The sequence below is a fragment of the Neovison vison genome, chromosome 10 (assembly GCF_020171115.1).
Source record: "Neovison vison isolate M4711 chromosome 10, ASM_NN_V1, whole genome shotgun sequence".
NCBI classification, from domain to species: domain Eukaryota; kingdom Metazoa; phylum Chordata; class Mammalia; order Carnivora; family Mustelidae; genus Neogale; species Neogale vison.
In genome coordinates, this window is record NC_058100.1 from 53,343,979 (window position 1) to 53,364,615 (window position 20,637).

The 20,637-nt window shown below is 37.3% G+C and overlaps 1 protein-coding gene across 3 annotated transcripts in view; it reads left to right on the forward strand.

The window, feature by feature from the left end:
• Positions 1–20,206, forward strand: part of PLA2G4A (phospholipase A2 group IVA) — a 165,907-nt gene extending 145,701 nt beyond the window's left edge. For all 3 annotated transcript variants that reach the window (XM_044267307.1, XM_044267308.1, XM_044267309.1), the window contains 3 exons: positions 9,185–9,380; positions 10,945–11,102; positions 19,616–20,206. In XM_044267307.1, the coding sequence (XP_044123242.1) occupies positions 9,185–9,380; positions 10,945–11,102; positions 19,616–19,747 (486 nt within the window). In that variant the 3' untranslated portion in view covers positions 19,748–20,206. The remainder of the gene's footprint in view (positions 1–9,184; positions 9,381–10,944; positions 11,103–19,615) is intronic.
• The last annotated feature ends 431 nt before the right edge of the window (positions 20,207–20,637 follow it).

The window sequence follows — 20,637 nt, forward strand, 5'->3', positions numbered from 1 at the left end:
GGGATTTATTACAGGGCACCTGGGTGGCTCAGTTAAGCATCTGACTCTTGATCTCAGCTCAGATTCTGATTTCTGGGTCATGAGTTCAAGTCCTGAATTTTAAGAAAATTTTTAAAACATTTTTAAAAAGAGGGATTTATTATAATCCAGATATAGAATAATGAATTACTGTACAGCACAGGCAACTAAGAAAGCCAAGAGCTGGATTTGATGACCCATGAACAGCAGTGGGGAGGTGAGTCCCAACGGATGACTCTAAGATGATAGCTTAGAAGCTAGTTCTGGAGGTGGAAGACACTGTATTATTCATTTCACCAATGGGAGTGTAAAATGTCAAAGCCATCATTCTATACATGAATCACAGCTCTACTACCTCATGAGTTAATATTGGAAAGGTTTGAGGATATCACTTTGTACCTCTAAAAAGAAGCATTGCACTTTTCTGTAGTTTTAAAATGGACTTTGATTATTTCTAATTAAAAAGAATATGTAATTACTGTAAAAAATTTGGAAATTTGGACTATATATCATTTCTGTTATTCATAAACAATAGCTGCTGTTTTATCATTTTCCTTCAGTCTTTCTTCTGTGTGTGTGTGTGTGTGTATCAGGATCATATTCCTTTGCAATCTGCTTCTTTCTTCTTAAAATTATATTGTGAGAGTTTTCCTATGTTACATAATTTTTTAAAGATTTTATTTATTTATTTATTTATTTATTTTGACAGAGAAAGAGAGAGAGACACACACACACACAGCGAGAGAGGGAACACAAGCAGGGGGAGGGGCAGAGGGAGAAGCAAGCTTCCCGCTAAGGAGGGAGCCCAATGTGGGGCTCGATCCCAGAACCCTGGGATCATGACCCAGGCCAAAAGCAGATGCCCAACGACTGAGCCACCCCGGCACCCCATTAAATATTTTTTAAACATAATTATAAACATAGCGTGATATCTCTATATGTGAATATGGAAGAATTTTTTACAATGTTCTGTTTTCAACTTTCAGATTATTGCTATCTTGTCACTTTTTCTCTAATGATAATCCTTGCACGTGAATTTTAATCACACTTTTTAAAAATTTTATTTGATTTTTTTAGTGTTCCAAGATTCATTGTTTATGTACCACACACAGTGCTCCATGCAATACGTACCCTCCTTAATACCCAACACCAGACTCACCCATCCCCCCACCTTGCTCCCCTCCAAAACCCTCAGTTTGTTTCTCAGAGTCCACGGTCTCTTGTGCTTCGTCTCCCCCTCTGATTTCCCCCAATTCACTTTTCCTGTCCTTCGCCTAATGTTCTCCATGTTATTCCTTATGCTCTACAAGTAAATGAAACCATATGTTAATTGACTTTCTCTGCTTGACTTATTTCACTCAGCATAATCTCCTCCAGTCCTGTCCATGTTGATACAAACATTTCTCCAAAGAAAACATACAAATGGCTAACAGACACATGAAAAAATGTTCATCATCATTAGCCATCAAGGAGATTGAAGTCAAAACCACATTGAGATACCCCTTACACCAGTTAGAATGGACAAAATTAACAAGACAGTAAACAACGTATGTTGGAGAGGATGTGGAGAAAGGGGAACAACTCTCACACTGTTGGTGGGAATGCAAGTTGGTGCAGCCACTTTTATCAACAGTGTGGAGATTCCTTAAGAAATTAAAAATAGCTACCGTATGACCCTGCAGTTGCACACATTTTATTAATTGCTTAGGTTGGAGTGGGTGGCTCAGTCATTTAAACATCTGTCTGCCTTTGGCTCAGATCATGACTCCAGGGTCCTGTGATCGAGCCCCATGTCAAAGCAGGGAGCCTCCTTCTCCCTCTCCTTCTGCCCCCCCTCCTGACTTGTATGCTCTCTCTCTCAAATAAATAAATAAAATATTTTTTTAAAAAAGTTAAAATATTCACAATATGACGAAAGAGAACAACATTTTGCTTCAGTTTTTTCCCTTTGCTTGTGATAGTAAATAGTTTGTCATGGTTATCGTATATTCATGTTTTTAAACTTTTTAATTGGATTATGTGTATTGCTGCTGTTCATGAAGAAGTATTACTTTATATCTTCAGGATGTTAAAGTTTGTCTTATTTTTGCAGATATGATCTAATGAGTCATTTGTATCGCGATTTTTATTTCTGATAATTTTAACATTTTCAGTATTTATGTAGTCACTTCTTTCACTAGGTTTACTCTTGAAATTCCTATTTAACAAGATCAGTCCCATACAGATTGATACTTTTCTTTTTATGATATTTTAAAATATTCTAATTCAATGTTTTTCAATACATTAGGTGTATAATAATACAGTCCCTCAAAGACTTTTTAAGCATTATTTGTGATGCTTCTTTTATTGCATTACTATGTTATTAGCGTAGAAGCCTGGATGTGTTTTGTGTTTAATCTGCTGTATTCCATTGGCTCATCTGACGATCTGACAATTCTTTTCTCAATACCACACTGTATTTTAATAACTATAACTTTATTATGTTTTTAGCATCTTAGAGTCTGCAGTCACTCCATATATAGAGAGTTATAAATTCTGTAGACATTTCCAGCTGTGCAGTCTCATAGATGTGCTTTACAATTATTTAGTCAGTTCCTTACATCTCACCCTTCTCCCCCATATGTATATATTTCCTTTTATTACTGGTTTAGTATCACATAAAACTCATTACTCTGGTGTAGTGAATTGTATTTTCATAGACTTGATATAAAGGAAACTGCAATATATTATATATCACCCCCCCCAAAAAATGAACCTCAGAAGGTTCAAAGTGAACAGAATGAATTTTTCAGGCTCAGTTGGAATATTGAAAATGATTTTTTAACTAATGAGTTTATGACTGTCATTATAAAATATGTATTTCTTTATGGATCTGAAAGATTACCCAAATATAATTTTTTTAGAGAGAGGAAGGGGTGAGGGGCAGAGGGAAAGGGAAAGAGAGAGAGAGATTTTTAAGCAGGTTCCACGCCCAGCACAGACCTGACATGGGGCTCAATGTCCGACTCTGAAATCAAGAGTCGGACACTTAACTGACTGAGCTGCCCAGTGCCCCCCAAATATAATTTTTGAATAGATAAAGACACTACATTATTAATGCTGAAGTAGGACACATTTTATTTTTTATTGTTTTTAGGATACTTGTTTTAGATAAAACGTTTAAAAGTTGATGAGGAATCTATAGGAAGGTTTTTGAGAGGAGGGAGCAAAGCTCCAGTGTAATAACAGGATTTTATTAAGTTGATTAAATAGTGAATAATTTTCTGTTTTTGAGAAATATGAATGCCATTTGTATTAAAAAGAGCAGGGCAAAAATGCTGGACCAAAAATTAAAGCCATCTGCTTTATTTCACAATTACTGATAAAAGCATTTCATAAGAATATTAAGTCTCAGATTTTGTCAGGGAGATATGAATGATAGATATCGTGGCTTTTGACAGCAGCAATCACAGTTTTTAATATATCTGTTGTAACAGGCCTTGGAAATTGATGACATCACTATCAGTAATACTGGAGGAGGGCTTTCGTTTTGTTTGGTTTTTGTTTTTTTTTAGATTTGTGAGCACATCTGGCTATAAAGAACCTCATGATTCTAAATAATATTATTAGTAATCAATTTAAGAAGAACAGCTCTATGTTTCATTTTGTCAAGTTCCTTTTTGTTAACCCTTTGATACCTTAGATATATGCCATGCAAATTTATTTCACCTTTAGGGTCCATCCATGGAGAATTCTAATAGCATTTATCTTTAATGTTGGTCATGAAAATAAGCAGGGTCTTCCTGTTCAAGTCTGCAAAAGAAACAGACTGTGATTTTAGAAAAAATAAAACAAAAAACATTTTTAAGAAAGCTTTGGCTCTGGTGAGGAACTAGCAAGTAGTATAGGAATTTTCAGAGTTTACCACTAGAGTTTTTTTCTTTTTTTGGGGGGGGGACTTTACTAAATTTTATGGAGGGTACTAGATTAGAATTATTATGCCATAGTAATGTTATTTTATATTAGGTTGCCATGTATTGAACATAAATCTAACTCAGTTTTTCAGTGCTCAAAGGCTTAATGAGCAGAACAATGGGTTCATTGGGTGGCTCAGTGGGTTAAGCCGCTGCCTTCGGCTCGGGTCATGATCTCAGGGTCCTGGGATCGAGTCCCGCGTCGGGCTCTCTGCTCAGCAGGGAGCCTGCTTCCCTCTCTCTCTCTCTCTCTGCCTGCCTCTCTGTCTACTTGTGATCTCTGTCTGTCAAATAAACAAATAAAAATCTTTAAAAAAAAAATGAAAGAAGGAAAGAGAAAAGAAGAGAAGGAGGCAATGAGGGAAGGAAAAGAGGAGGAGGGAAGGAAGGAACAATTGGAGATGCGCTGTCTTCACAAATGATGGAAGTAATGTACCTAAATTGACTTCATCTTTCTGTTTTTCACTTAAGGCCAAAATTCCATCAAACTCACTCTCTCTCTCTTTCTCTTTCTCTCTCTCTCTCTCTCTCTCTCTCTCTCTCTCTCACACACACACACACACACACACATACACAAAACAGAAAAAGAATTGTATTTTCCCACATGAACCCGACTGATTTGTGAACATTATGGCATGATGCTTGTGTTAGAGCCTCTGCAATACAATTTACTTCTGACTTGTGTTTCCCCATCTTGGCGGAAAGGTCCAAGTGTTAGCTTTCCGGGCATTGATCCACCATGGCTGATAAAGGGAACTGCCTGTTCGCTCAATGTAGCATTTACAGATTTACTTCAAATACGAGGTTCTGAGGGCTGCCATCACAAATGACCACAAACGGGGGGAGCTTAAAACAACAGAACGTATTCTCTCACAGTTCAGGAGGCCAGAAATTGAAATCAAGGTTTCCTCTGGGCCGCCCTCCCTGCAAAGGCTCTGCAGGAGAATTTGTCCTTACCTTTTCCAGCATCTGGCAGATCCAGGCTTTCCTTGGTTTATGGCTGCATAACTCCAGTGTCAGCCTGGACACTGTTCCATATGGCCTCTCCTCTGTGTGTGTCTTCTTGTGAGGGTATTTGTCATCAGGTTTATGACCCACTCATATTACCCATGATGATCTCATCCTCAGACCCTCAGCTTAATTACATTTGCAAACCCCTCTTCCAAATAAGGTCACATTCATAAGTCCTGGGGCTGGGTAGGGGGGTAAGAACATGGACTTCTCTTTTGGAAGGCCCCCACTGAAACCACTACACCTGTATTGGACATTAAGGATAAGATGCCTTGTGATGAGTAGATATACCCAAGATTACATTCTCTACATACTTTTGTGAAGGTATAGTAACATCTTAGTGAAGAAGTAACAAGAACTATAAAGTGCCATGTAAATTCCATTATTATTATTAAATATGCAAAATTATTTTCACACCTGTCGCATTATAAAGTTCTTAGATCCTAATACCAGCGTACTTTTTATTGGAAGTGATGATGACCATACCCACAAAATACTGAATTCTAAATTGTAGTTTCTGTCCCATTGTATCTTCTATTACTTGCTTCATTTTTTTGACACACTTTTTTTTAAAAAAGATTTTATTTATTTGACCGACAGAGAGCACAAGTAGGCAGAGAGGCAGGCAGAGAGAGAGAGAGGGAAGCACGCTCCCTGCTGAGCAAAGAGCCCGATGTGGGGCTTGTTCCCAGAACCCTAGAATCATGACCTGAGCCGAGGGCAGAGGCTTAACCCACTGAGCCACCCAGGCGAACCTTGCTTCATTTTTTTAAGATTCGATTTACTTACATATTCACATGCATATTTATACTTTTACCTCTTCCCAATCCAAAAATAGGCTGTAAATATTGAGAAACATCATAGAAAGCACATACCCTAGGTGTGTGCAGAGAAAAAGCTCATTTCCTCTTGAGAAAATCTAATGTATTATATACAACTATATATTATATAAATATTTATATATTTTTAAAAATACATATATATGTTTATTCATATGTAAAAATAAATAAAATGGCATATATATGATCATGCTATAGTTTGAATATATTTCTGTCATTTAGACTGCTTTTCTTATCCTTCACAGTGTCTTAGTACTCAAAAATGAATACATCTTATAAATTATCACTGTGAAGGGTACTATCAAATTTTTATCTCCACAGAAAATCATTTTAGTACTGTATAAATTTACCATGAATTAGTTTTTGGAAGTCTGAAGTGTCTGAGGTGTCCAGCAACCAAAATGGACGCTTACGCCAGGCATATCGCCATAACTTACAAAACAGCCATGTTCTTGCTCATGGCATTCTTCCAAAATACCCCTTTCAAACTCGTCTGCTCTAGTCATAGTCTGGGTCATTGTTTCTCAGTCTTTACAAACAGAAACGAGACATTAGGAAGGAGGTAGTTTTTCCATCCCGTAATCACCGTCTCTACAGTCATCAGTTTTTAACCTTTTCCACAGAAGGATCATATCAGGAAAGGGAAAGTTTCTATCGCTTCCTGATTCCAGCCTGAGCTATCTATCTAAAAATAGCTTGGTCTTTTACCTCATGAAGTTCCCTTTTCCTCTTTCCCCACACATCCACACATGGTTAGTCATCCTGAGTCATGTTTGTAAACACTAGAAAGCTCTTTTTTTCTTGTCTCATTCTCACGCAATTGATCCACAGTATGAACTTTTGGTTTTATTTTGGTGTTGAATAATGTTGATTGAAAAATTGTGAAAGTACCAGACAAGAAATAAGCTGAATAATTCAACTGAACAGGAAGGAGCTAGTGATAAAAGAATAAAAAAGGAGCTAGTGATAAAATTTCCTTAAATTTCCTCATGTTTCAAACTAGACTATATATAAATATAATACTATATAATAAAATATATTATTTTTTAGTAAAATATATTTTTCCTACTAGTTTATGTAACAACTGCTTTAATATACATTATATCCTTTGTTCTCCAAGATTTTTATTTTAAATGGTTCTAAGAGTTGATCAATGTAAAATTTACAACATTCCAGAAGCATCAAGAACAGTGAAAGTTCAATGTATATTTTTCTATAAATTTAAGGTGTTGTTTAAATATAAATATTTAAAATATAAATAATATTGTTAAATATAAATTACTGAGTTTTAAAAAAACACATTACCTCGTTTAATCCTCATAGCAATCCTGAGGAAGATAATGGTATTAACTTTACATGCAGTGATAGAAAATGAGTTGCTGAGAAATAAGAAACAGGTGGAATGTAGGTGAAATGGGTTTGGGAGCATAACTATTTCAGGGATAGTGAACAGCCTGGTCCCTGTTTGGTTGATTGGTTGGTTCTTATGATTCCCATGATGCCATTAGGAGATTATCACTACATACACACTACAAAATAATTTCTTCCCTGTTGACTTGTGGTGGCTATACAGTGTGTCTCAGACCACCCAGCTAGTAAATCAAAGTGTCTGTGTTTTGAGTTGGACCTTTCAGACTCCACAGCCCAGGCATGAAGCCATCCCTCGCATCCTCTGCCTCTGTCATATTGTAGGATGAAATCTATTATTTATCTTTCCCACTGATTTATGATTGTCCGGGATTCAAAGACAGCCAAGTTATGCCTAGAACATAGCAGGTGTTCAGTTAATAATTGTAGAATGAATTAATGTACACTTGGAGGAAACAGTCCACATATACTGCAAATCTCATGGTGAATACTTTATTCATAGCATTTACTACGGTTTTAAGCAAAGGAGTTAATTGATTATTATCTCTCACTCACCAGGCTTATAAGTCCCATAATGACAAGAGTTTCACTCGTGGTGATGTCCCCACCTCTTAGCATCGGAGCTTTGATTTGCAGCTAATGGCTATCAATGAATAAATAGATTTGATGACAAAGAGTAGTTAAAATAACTTAAGATCGTAATGATCATTTCCCTAAAACCTCATCGCTATGGGAATTTCTCTGTACCTGTCTCTCTTTCTTTTTCCTTTTCTTTCCTTACTTTTCCCTTTCCACCTCTTTTCCTCTCTTCATTGACATTTATTTATCAAACTTCTGTATAGGAGTGATAGGTGTCCAGCACCATTCTAAATATTGCACGGACATTATTTTACTCTAATGGCAATCATGAGATATACATTATTATTATCATATTCATTTTATAGTTGAGGCTATTGAGTGTGGAGGCATTAAGAAACATTCCCATAGTCCCACAGCTTGCATTTGAACTCCAGCAATCAGGCCCCCCGAGTCTGCCCTTTTACCACTGAGAGTCTGCTTCTTGTTTTTCCTACTACCCCTTAAGCTGTACATAAATATAAATGAGCTGTATTTATGGCATATCTCCATATTGATTTATGCTTTCTTGTTTAAATCTAATACTGTATGTGTATGCTTACCCACAACATTTGTCAGCCTTGATGCAGAAATAAACATAAAATCTCAGTGACCATCAACAAACATGTATGTTTCTTGGTCATGTTTCATGTCAGCAGCTACAGATGAGCTGCTGTCACTCTGTCTAGGTGTCCTCTTATTCTGGTGGGGATGTAAAATACTCATACTGGGAAGGAAGCTAATAGGTGAAAACCATCACACCATCTGCCACGCCCATTAGCTAAACTCTTGGTTTTCCCATCTGGCCCCTTCTTGGTCACTACACATAGAACATTCTGAGTCTAAGAGGCTAAATTCTTTTCATAAAAAGAAGCAAAAAAAAAAAAAGCTGATTCAGAGTAATTCAAATTATTTGTATACATAAAATTTACTACTTTTAATGGGTTGTGTTGAGAAGGTACAGATGAAAATTCAGTACCAGGGTGTTCCTCATTTTGTTTCATCATTCTTTGACTCTGAAGGGTTAAAAAATGTTCACGTGGCTTATAAAATAGCCAGAGCCCTAAAGTTTTTTCTTTTCTATAACAATTACATCACTATAATTTCATTCAGTTCAATTCATCAGTAAATTTTCATATGCCTTCTATGGAGTGAGCTCTATGCCAAGAACTAACATAATAATGAGTTTGTTTATAGAGTGCTTCTATGATTTTTTTTTTCAGATTAATGAGCTTCTTGAGAACAGGGCCATTATTCATTTTAGCAAGGAGCACATTGCTAGCACACAGTTAACACCTGATGAATATGGTATGATGGCTAGGCCAAATGAATAAATGAAAACTGAAAATTCCCAAATGCATCTTTACCTCTCCTCCACAGGAACTTCTGCTTGCAGAAAAGTGGGCCAGAATGAACAAGCTCCCCTTTCCAAAGATTGATCCTCAAGTGTTTGATCGAGAAGGTCTGAAAGAATGCTATGTCTTTAAACCCAAGAATCCTGATATGGAGAAAGATTGCCCAACTATCATCCACTTTGTTCTGGCCAACATCAACTTCAGAAAGTACAAAGCTCCAGGTACGTGGGGAATAAATTATATTCTGTAAAGTACAGATCTGGTAAAGGAGCAAGAGTCCTATTAAGTAGGTTTATAATGGCACTTGCTGTACTAGCTACTACAATTCTGAATGCTTCCCTTACCTTGATAAATAGCTACTATCCTAAGACCTCAAGTACTTTCCCTCTTTCTCACTCCCAAGATTCCCTGCATTCTTCATAATTCAGAAACTGATTCGTCAACAACTGGCTCAATAAAAATCTCTAGGGCTTTACTCAAAACCTGGGCTGATGTTACTTCTGATTAATTGGCACCCTTGACTTAGGGATTATTAAATATTTTGAAAATTACCCTCGCAAGGAAGCCCTTATTTCAGAACAAATCATGCAGAAACTCTGGGAACTTTAAGTGACCACAGGATTAATATAATCCAACAATACAACATAGATAGTCATTTCAGATTGTTTCATTATATTTCACAGAAAAAGAGAATCAGGTTCAAGGCACGGTTGTCCTGCTTTATTACATCCAGTCTATAGATTCTTCTATATCCTGGAAAATACTTATTTACAAAAGGAGATCTAGAAATTGATGGGCAGGATACTCAAGGCCTAAAAATCATATTATCCTTGGACCAGAAAGTGCAGTTATGACAGGAAAGATATGAAAGATAGTTATGGTAGATTTGACATGGGACGATGGAGAAGAAAGGGATCTTCCAGATGGTGATGGAAGACAGAGAAGGGAGGTTATTACAAGTCATACTTTAAAACAAGAGAAGGAAGAATTGGTTGGCATTTTTAGTTACTACTGAACAGTAGAGTACTTGAAACCTAGAGAATTTCCTATCAATTTTCTGAGCCGAAGGCAGAGGCTTTAACCCACTGAGCCACCCTTTCCTATCAATTTTCTATCTAATTTTCTATTAATTCTCAAGGAGAGACTGCATAGGGGGTTCCTGTGGCATGAACACAGTTAGATAATGTTTTGGTTTGGATTCCCCCAGAAGCAGATTCCAGGAAAAGAATTCAAGTGCAGACTGTTTATTTGAGTGGACCTAGGGAATGTTACTGAGAATGTAGGGAAGTAATAAAGGAAGGTAGACAACAAAAGATGTGTCAGTGAGCCAACTACCATGAGGTGCATTTGATCCTGTTGAAAAAGCCTAGGAAATGGAATGGAAAATATGTTCTAGAATCATCCTTCCTATTCATACCACAAAAGGCAAAGGAACTGGGGTATTTATATCCTAACTTCCTAGAGTCTTTGGTTGACTGCTGCCTGGGGGACAGTGTATTTATCAGAATTTTCATCCTGCTGCTGACAAAACAGCCCCCCACCCCCATTGCAAGATGGGGTAGAAAGATGCAGATGCGGGCCATTGAAGTTTCCCAGGTAGAACAGTTGGATATCCCAACCCAGGCAATATGGCTGGGAGCATAACGGTCTTTATTACAGATCCCATGACCCCAGTGGGGCCTCTCTATGTTATGTTTACAGCTATTTGTATGTTTTCTTCCTTAGGTTTTAGAGATACTTTGCTGTTTTCAAAATCACACCATTTGAGACTCTTTTAATATTTAGGTGTTCCAAGAGAAACCAAAGAAGAAAAAGAAATAGCGGATTTTGACATTTTTGATGACCCTGAATCACCATTTTCCACCTTCAACTTTCAATATCCAAATGAAGCATTCAAAAGGCTGCATGATCTCATGCACTTCAATACCCTGAACAACATTGATGTAAGTATCTCCTGTGATCATTGACAATGTCACATACTTCCATATCACATGAACATAGCAATATCTTTTTAATTCATTAAAAATGAAAATAAGATTTATGATCGATACCACCCAAATCATACCATTTTATTTTTGTACATTATTTTATTACTCTCCAGAAGAACACTGTAAAATTCACAAATAAGAAAAAGTAATCTCCCTAAATTGACAGAGCCCATATTTTGTATGATTATTTGATTGAAGGATTGGTTAATACTCAGCTTCTTTCCCAAGATATCTGATGTATTCATATCTGATAAAAATAAGTTATGAGTAGGAAGAGAAGTGATAAAAAGGAAATATAAGAGTAGGAAATTGAGTATAACCAGAAGTGTAGTTAAGCTGCTAAAATATCACAAGTTTTCATAGATACACTCATGCTTTTAAATGCCTTTATTTTTATAGGTCTTGGGAATGTTGCCCAAAGTAGCAGCCTTCCCATTTTTAGCCCATGAGATAACACGTACACTTTGTATTAGGAACTTCAGAAACAAGTCATCTCTTCACTTAGGTCACCCTAACCCCACTATATCTGCTACTAAGATTCCATGACTGTGTGAAATTCTGTAATCTCTAACTCACCATTTAAGAACACTGTTGTGTATGTAACAGGAATCATGTTGGCTTGTAATTCCAAATCGCAGTGTCTGACAAATTATTATCCATTGTGAAAGCCCAGGTTCATTAGCCTAGCTGGATTTTGCACATTTAAAAAAAAAAGAGTCAAAAAAAGAAATTAATTGGAAAAGGAAACATGCTGTATCTGATTTGCCAGTCTTTTGCTACTTTACAAATGGGGCCAAAGAAAGTGTAATACATGGATGAGGGGTCTGTGTATATGGGATTAGTTTTCTAAATATATTTTTTCTTTTTTCTTTTATCTTCAATCAGTGGTCATCTGGAATCCATATGCTATGCTGAAAATTTAAAGACTATTAAGAGAAAATCAGTATTTTAATCTATGATTTATAGGAAGTGAATAGACATTCTCAAGATAGAGATTTGTGTTTTATAAAAGCCCATGTTGTCAAAAGAGAAATAAGGGGTAATATCAGAAAAATCTTATTTCTAGTATGAAACTAACAGACTCAAAACAATGTATTCCTTGGGATGAAATATAGTAAACTTGATCAGTTGTCCTCAAATGGAAAAAAAAAGAAAATAGACTGTAGGGATATATAAATATCCTCTTGGACTTGAAAAAATAAGAGGACACATACATATATATATATACATATATATATCTGTATATGTACATATCTGTGTATATTATAGATGAGTGTGAGTGGGCAGATATCTATATCTGTAACTTAAACAACTACCTTTTTCTCGTTATTTTTTCAGTTCTGGTTTATATAAAGCCTGCTAAGCTGCTTGCTATAAAGAATGATACAATTCTATTTATATATTCTTCAAAGTAGTTTGTTTGACACATAGAGGAAAAAGTAAAAGCTCAAGCAAAAACAGACTGAATTCCAAAATTCACTCACCAAACATTAATTAATAAAGCAAGATTTGATTTCATCCAAGAAATTCTCTGGCATAGTGTGTAGAAGCAAGGTCAGGTCATGGGCTTTATATCTCATTTATATATCAGATGGACCATGTGTGTGACTTGAAATAAGCTATTTAGACTCTCTGGGCCTCAGTTGCCTCATCTCTGAGACAGGTGTAACAGCACCTGTCAAGACAGAAGAATGAATCATCAGGTGACGTACGAACAGTCAGAAGCACATAGAGGAAAAAGTAAAAGCTCAAGCAAAAACAGACTGAATTCCAAAATTCACTCACCAAACATTAATTAATAAAGCAAGATTTGATTGCATCCAAGAAATTCTCTGGCATAGTGTGTAGAAGCAAGGTCAGGTCATGGGCTTTATATCTCATTTATATATCAGATGGACCACGTGTGTGACTTGGAATAAGCTATTTAGACTCTCTGGGCCTCAGTTGCCTCATCTCTGAGACAGGTCTAACAGCACCTGTCAAGACAGAAGAATGAATCATCAGGTGACGTATGAACAGTCAGAAGCCGCTCAATGCATGGGAAACTTACCTATGTGTGTCTGTTCCCTATACCAGGATGGATACACCCCAAGACCTTTGCAAATGCCCAGAATTAATAATATAGACAAATCTGTACAGGTAATAACAGCTGAGGCAGTAAATTTTGGGGGCTGGAGGTGGCATGAATGAATGTAAGCTTGCTCTTAGATTATATGACCATTGAGACTTGTGTTCAAGTGATTCGTGTGTATGTGTGTGTGTCTGCATGAGTGTACATTTCATACCCAGGTAGGAATTCCCAGTGTTCACTGACATTTTGTCTCTTTTTTGATGACCCGACCCAAACCCTCACTTTTAACCAAGAAAACATAACTTATCAGAATCAAAAGCTTCTTGATAAATGATAAAAGAGCAACAAAACTGCCAGGGTAAAATGCTGAAGAGCTCCTTAGGCTCAGTCATTAACTATATCACTCATTCCCACACCATTTGAATAGAGTAGATTACTAATTCACACCTCAGCAAGGCTGCTAATGTAATCACTTGCCACAGGCTTGTAGACTGTGAACCCGGGAATATAAATTCTTCTAATGCAGATCCCCACCACCAACTCCAGAGAAGACGGTTTTCACATTTGTGGCTTAAAGCAAATTTTCATCTTCAATTAACATTTTGGCTCAATGTTTTATTCTGAAAAGGCCACCCTGTCTCCCACAGCTGTGTACTTCTGTGGCTTGATTTTCCCCAGAGATCCTAGCTGGCCTGCTTGGCTGACCCAAAATTCTCATTCATTTTAGAGAACGTTCACTCTGTTTCTGCTCCCTTCCTGACAGCAGCCTGGGTTTCTCGGCAGCATCGGGTGTCCGTACTTACTCAGTCCTCCCAAATTCCTTCTCACTGACCATTGCCTCAGTCCTTTACAATGGCGGTATTTAATGGCGTGGGGGAGGGGCAGAGGGGAGAGTGATGCTGGTTTGCATATGAATGTTTTAAAAAACTTAACGTAGAAACATAGAGTGACTTACACCAATAGACATGTGGTATGCGGGAAATGCAGAAGCTTTGGAGTCAGACCAAATTGGGTGTTCAAATCCTTGCTTCCTCCCTCTGGCTGAGTAACCGTGGACACTTTGGCTAACTTTTCCAAATTTTCCTTTCCTCTTTTGTAAGGGGAAACAGTGATGGCATATCTTACAAGACCAGGGTGAGGATTAAGTAAAAATAATATAATTTAAGGGCTTGGCATGGAAGACATACTCAACAAATTAAAGCAGCTAATACAATAAGGGTAACAATTATTATCAGTGTTCATATTGTCTTCTGCTTTGAATGATAAATTTGAAACCCTTTAAAAACAATAACTGGCCTTATTTACGTCTTGTATCCTCCAGAGACCCTCATCACAATACCTGGCCCCTAAAAGAAATGTGCAATAAAATTTTCGTGAATGATTTTTAAAATGCCATTGACTTGTTGGCTGAAATTGTTGAAGGGTTCGAGGTGATAGGGAGAAGGGGTAGCAAGGATGCAGGTCTGTGAGTTGGAGGCAGGATTTCTGACCACAGAGACTCTACACCGTGTATGCCTGGGCACGGAGTGTGGCTACGTGCTCTCCTCCTAAATCACCAGCTTGCTCTGGAGAGAACGTGGCTCTGAGAGCTCCTTTCCCAGGACCTTGTTGATGCAACGCTCACAGGAAAATGTCCTGTTAGGCAATCCCACTCATTCAATTTATTAAATCAGTAGGCACATTCTAAGAACAGGTTATGTGTCGGTTTATTCAATATATGCCAATGGTACATAATAATGAGCTTTTAAAATTCCTTCTCAAATACTTTATATAAAGTGTTAAATACTAGATGCTAATTAAAATAAGGAAAAGTGGGGTGCCTGGGTGTCTCAGTCAGTTAAGGATCCAACTCTTGATTTTGGTTCAGGTCGTGATCTCAGGGTCGTGAGATAGAGCCCCACGGTGAGCTCCCGGTAAACCCCGTGCTGGGCATGGAGCCTGCTTACGTTCTCTCTCTCCCTCTCCCTCAGCCCTTCCCCCATCCCTGCTTGCATTCTCTCTCCCTCTCAAAAAATAAATAAATTAATAAATAAATGAGGAAAAGTATATATCCAGAAGTACTGGTACTTAATTCTTAATTTATTGATATTTCATCTCATAATCGCATTTAGGTACAAGTTAAAGTTTTTATCTTTTAAAAGTCATTTAGAAGCTTATTCTATATCATGACCTGGTATGTGAGGCCCCAATTCATCTGTCTTTAATGTTGCCTATAATCCCTTTCCATCTAACTTATTCACTAATTCGACACATAGGTATTGAGTATCTCCTGTGTCAGGCACTCTTTTAGTAACTAAGGACACACTCATGCAAAAAAGAAAAAGAACAACAAAAAAAAAGTTTTGAGCGTTTAACCTAAGCTAGATATTTTCTCCTCAACTGTTCAACACTCAAAACTAGCCTCTGAGGTAGGCATCTTTATTTATAGGTGAAGAAACTGAGTCAAGGGTAATGGAGGTCCTCACACAGCCATGTGGGGACCCAAGATGGGATTGCTGGTTTTTCCCTCACTTTTGAGCCATCTGCTTCTCAGGCAGTCTTATTTCCTACTATTTTCCAAACACAGTCACCTTTCCAGCCAGATCAGTTCCCAGATGCTTCCTACACATGCCACGATCTCCCATCTTCAGGCTTTTTACAGGATCGTCTTTCTCCTGAGAGTGCTGAGATCAAAACTGACAAGACTAATAAGGCTCCTTTCATGACGCTTCAGTTATTTTGGTGGGGTTAGTTTTTTTTTTTTTTTTTGAAGAGTTTTAAAATTTTATTCATTTGACAGAGATCACAGCACAGGTAGGCAGAGAGGCAGGTAGAGAGGAAGAAGTAGGCTCCCTGCTGAGCAGAGAGCCCAGTGCGGGACTCAATCCCTGGACCCTGAGATCATGACCTGAGCTGAAGGCAGAGGTTTAACACTTAGCCACCCAGGCGCCCCAACACTTCTGTTTTGTTTTGTTTTTTTAATTTTTTTATTTCTTTTCAGCGTAACAGTATTCATTGTTTTTTGCACCACGCCCAGTGCTCCATGCAATCCGTGCCCTCTCTAATATCCACCACCTGGTTCCCCCAACCTCCCACCTCCCGCCCCTTCAAAACCCTCAGATTATGGACTCTGAAAAACACTTATGTTTTTATGGGAAAGGCAGACATTTGCTGGCAGATTCTTGGCAATTTAGACTAGAATATCTTCTTGTATTCTTCTGTATCTGTAATTTTTATTTCTCTTTCAAAATATGTGATAACTTCCTCTTTGAGGTCATTTTTAATTTTCTGTTATGGGAATTCAGTATTTGCTTGTGGGCTGCTTCTAATCAATCTCATGTCTCTAAATTTGTTCCTTTTGGGAGACGATCACATTTTGCATCTTTCCTTTTCTTTTTCTCTACCTTTCTCACCATAGATTGAAAGAGCCTGGACCAACAGTTAGGAGGCTATGGAAGGGCACCCGTGAAGGATGACGTGGGGGGCGGGGGGCAGGAGGGTTGGAGACGTTTGAGAGAGGAGGGCTGTTGTAGGATACCGCAGAAGGGAAGGATTTAGAATCTCAATGAATTTCAGGGGGGGAATGAAAGAGGAAATTAGATATAAACACTATTGAAGATTACACCTAATATTATTTTAAAAATAGGAAGATTCAAAGACGGAATATTGCTTCTTTGGATACATGGAACTGTACCATGTATCATGCCGGGAGGTTTGGTTTTAGCACTGATGTGGGACTCGGGGTAGCCTCTTCTGTTCATATTATAGAATTAATAAATCACAACCAATGGCTATGTTCTGCAACAATTCAAAAAATCGGGGCAAAGTTTTCACAGTCTTAATGTGCCACCTAGTGGTTCAACTTGAGCATTCTAATTGCATATGATTTGCGTTTTGGGTTTTTTTCAGTTAATAAATACAAATGTTTTATTTCCTTCATAATAATGGCATGTTTACTAGAAACACCTACCAAGGTCCACTTATGAGAAAACTATTAGTTCATGGTATTGATATGGCTGAGGTTTTTTGTGCTTATTAATTCATCATAAAGAAATCGGTAGCAGTCATTATTAATATAATTCCCCCATGTATGTGTGTTTATATATTTTAAAGCTTTTTAGATATTTAGAAAGTGAAGAGTTGATTTTTATTTGACTTGAGTATTTCTCTGCAATGAGGGTTCTTGTGTCTTGTGTTGGTATGGTGAAGGAGAAACTAACTGAAAACTTGCTGACACAGTATCTAGGGAGATTATTAAAAGAAGATGCAGTGGGGTTGAGGGCACCTCTGTGACTCAGTAGGTTAAGCATCTGCCTTTAACTCAGGTCATGATCCCAGAGTCCTGGGATCAAGCCCTGCTCACTAGCTCACTCACATTCTCTCTCAAATAAATAGATCAAATCTTCAAAACAAAACAAAACCTGTACGCCTGGGGCAAATAATACATTATATGTTAATCAAAATAATTTTTAAAACAACTTAAAAAATCTTTTAAAAAAGTGTAGTAGGACACATTTAATAGCAGGATTGATTTCCTGACTTTTACCATGTAAATCCATAATTGGATATACATTGTGTGCTTATTTCTAGTAAACTTTATAGCCTCATATTCATAGTAAAGCTCCTGCATTTTCATACATATGGTCAGTTTGAAAATAACAACAATAAATAGATGCTAGTTGTGGAACGTTTCCTAAGTGCTGGGTGTTGTACAAAGTACTTCATATAAAGGGTCTCCAATCCCCACAAAAAACAATACTAGTATTGTTATTCCCACTTTAAAGAAGACAAAACAAGTTCAAGGATTTCAGCTAATTCCCCTTGATCTCACATAGCCAAGAAGTAATTATGCCTGGAGATTCTTGGTTAAGGTGTCCTTTGTAGATCTGAAGCCTCTTCTGTCACCATAGAATTCGTTATGTTTCCCTTACTCATGGGAGAAAGGGGCTCACCATACACCTGCGTTACTTAAAAGACTCCCTAACATTTGAGCCCATAAGACAGTTATAAATACATACATATATGATACTATGTTTTATTATATTTATTCTCTATGTATAATTTTAAAATCATAAAGCAAAGAGGTGTCACATTTCTGTGATAAATCCCTCTTTCCAGAATATAACTGTTTGTTGTTTCAAGTTACCATTAGGGAAATAGATGGGCCTGCCCATCAGGTCCAGCATAAAGCCACAGAATATTAGTTGCATGTCAGCACCACCCAGGTCACGAAGCTCTCTCCTCCTGGCATTGAACCTGGCTTGCCTGGTGACACCAGATGTGGACGGGGAAAACCACTCTACACATCCCCCGGGCCAAGTGATCCACTCTAGATCTGGATGTGAGGGTGCCTTGGGTCATAAGCTGCTCAGGTTTTCCAAGTATGGCAGAGGGCTGAAACACATGTGGATAATACTTTAATGTCATTTAACAATCCCTGGGGTAGAGAATAAAGGGAATTATAAAATAGTCCCTGTGATTTTCTTCTGTGCTCTCAAACTTCTAGCTTATTGATTAAGAAGAAATCCTATAGTCGTGTCCTAGGGAATGGAGACTTCGTGATTTTGAAAGCATTCCAAATAAGCAACAGAGCCAAGATTAATATACAGGCCTCTCTTCCAAAGCTCTTTCCATCATTTTGCAACAACTGCTTCAACCAAATTCCAAATCTTGCCTTCTTTCCAGAAGTTCTTAACTAGGTTGACATCACACCAGAAGAGGATATGATTGGAATAGCAATTTTTAGAGTTTGTAGTCACCATTAATTTGAGTATATATGAAAATTAGTCTGAATAAGAAAGTCATCATCAATAAAATCACAAAGTGTGGTATTTTCTAAATAGAGAACATCCATGTTATATAACTGTGTTTGTTTAGCTGAGAATTAGTTATTAGTTACTTAATTCTTCCCTCTTATCACCTCCCCCTGGTAAATATACACAAAATTTATTTCCAATTTTATCAGCACAAAATCCAGAACATTCCCAGAATAGTTCTTTCTCTGGCTGGAGAAGAAAGACCGTCTGGATAGGAGCTTAACAAGAGTATAATGGTGGGATGTTGGATTTACCTATACACACGCATGACTTAGAGATTTCTCTATTTCAAAAAGAAAACTATAATAAAAAGATCAATTAGGGGCACCTGGGTGGTTCAGTGGGTTAAAGCCGCTGCCTTCAGCTCAGGTCATGATCCCAGGGTCCTGGGATCGAGCCCCACATTAGGCTCTCTGCTCAGCAGGGAGCCTGCTTCCTCCTCTCTCCTCTCTCTCTGCCTGCCTCTCTGCCTACTTGTGATCTCTGTCTGTCAAATAAATAAATAAAATCTTTTTTAAAAAGTCAATTAGATTTTGTTTTGACCAAATAAATGTGTATATTTGTTTAGAGCAATGCTAATTATACATCTGTTCTATTTGCAGGTGATAAAGAACGCCATAGTTGAAAGCATTGAATACAGAAGACAGAATCCGTCTCGCTGCTCTGTTTCCCTTAGTAATGTGGAAGCAAGACGATTCTTCAACAAAGAGTTTCTAAGCAAACCTGCAGCATAGTTTGTGCAATGGGAAGTGCAGCAATTTCTGATGCGGAGGCGGTTTGAAATTCCATTACAACTGGATTTAAAAAGCATAATACAGATCACAAGAGACTGGCTGGTACTCAAAGTTGCAGTTATTTAGCTGCATGAGATAGTATGTTACAAATTTGTTAGGTTGAGAGATGAGATAATTCTGTAAAAACATACTCCGCTACATTTTCTGTCGGTATAGATTTCCTGATGCAAATGTAGGGACATATACTGTAATTTTAGATATTCCTTATCAACTATGTGTCCTCTTTTAAAAAATATTTTCTTTTTAGAATATTTAACAGTTCAGTCTCAATAAGTATGACTTTGCATTGTGTAAAATGTTATTCACTGCCTGGATTTATTCAACCCATGAGACAACACTATTTTTTATTTATATACACATATATACATGTAAGAAATAAATACATCCATATGCAATTAGCATGAGATAATTGAGTTTATTTTTAATGGAGTATTGCATTGTAGCTACAAAAGATTCTCAGACTCATGGCTTTCAAACACAAAAATTGTTAATCCTAAATGGTAATGTGAAGCTTAACATTTTAAATCATGGTTATTTTTCTCAAAGGAGAAAGCATGTATCATTTTTTTTTAAAGATTTTGCTTATTTTTTGACAGAGAGACAGTGAGAGGGAACACAAGCAGGGAGAAGGAGGGAGATGCAGAGAGATGCTCCAAGATCCCCTGGAGCAGGGAGCCTGATGCTGGGCTCAATCCCAGGACCCTGGAGTCATGACCTGAGTCAAAGGCAGACACTTAACAACGAGCCACACATGGATCATTTCTTGAACAAATGCTTTATCTCTATTCAGCAAGTAGAGAAAACAAAAAAGGTACCTCTTCTAGTTTAAC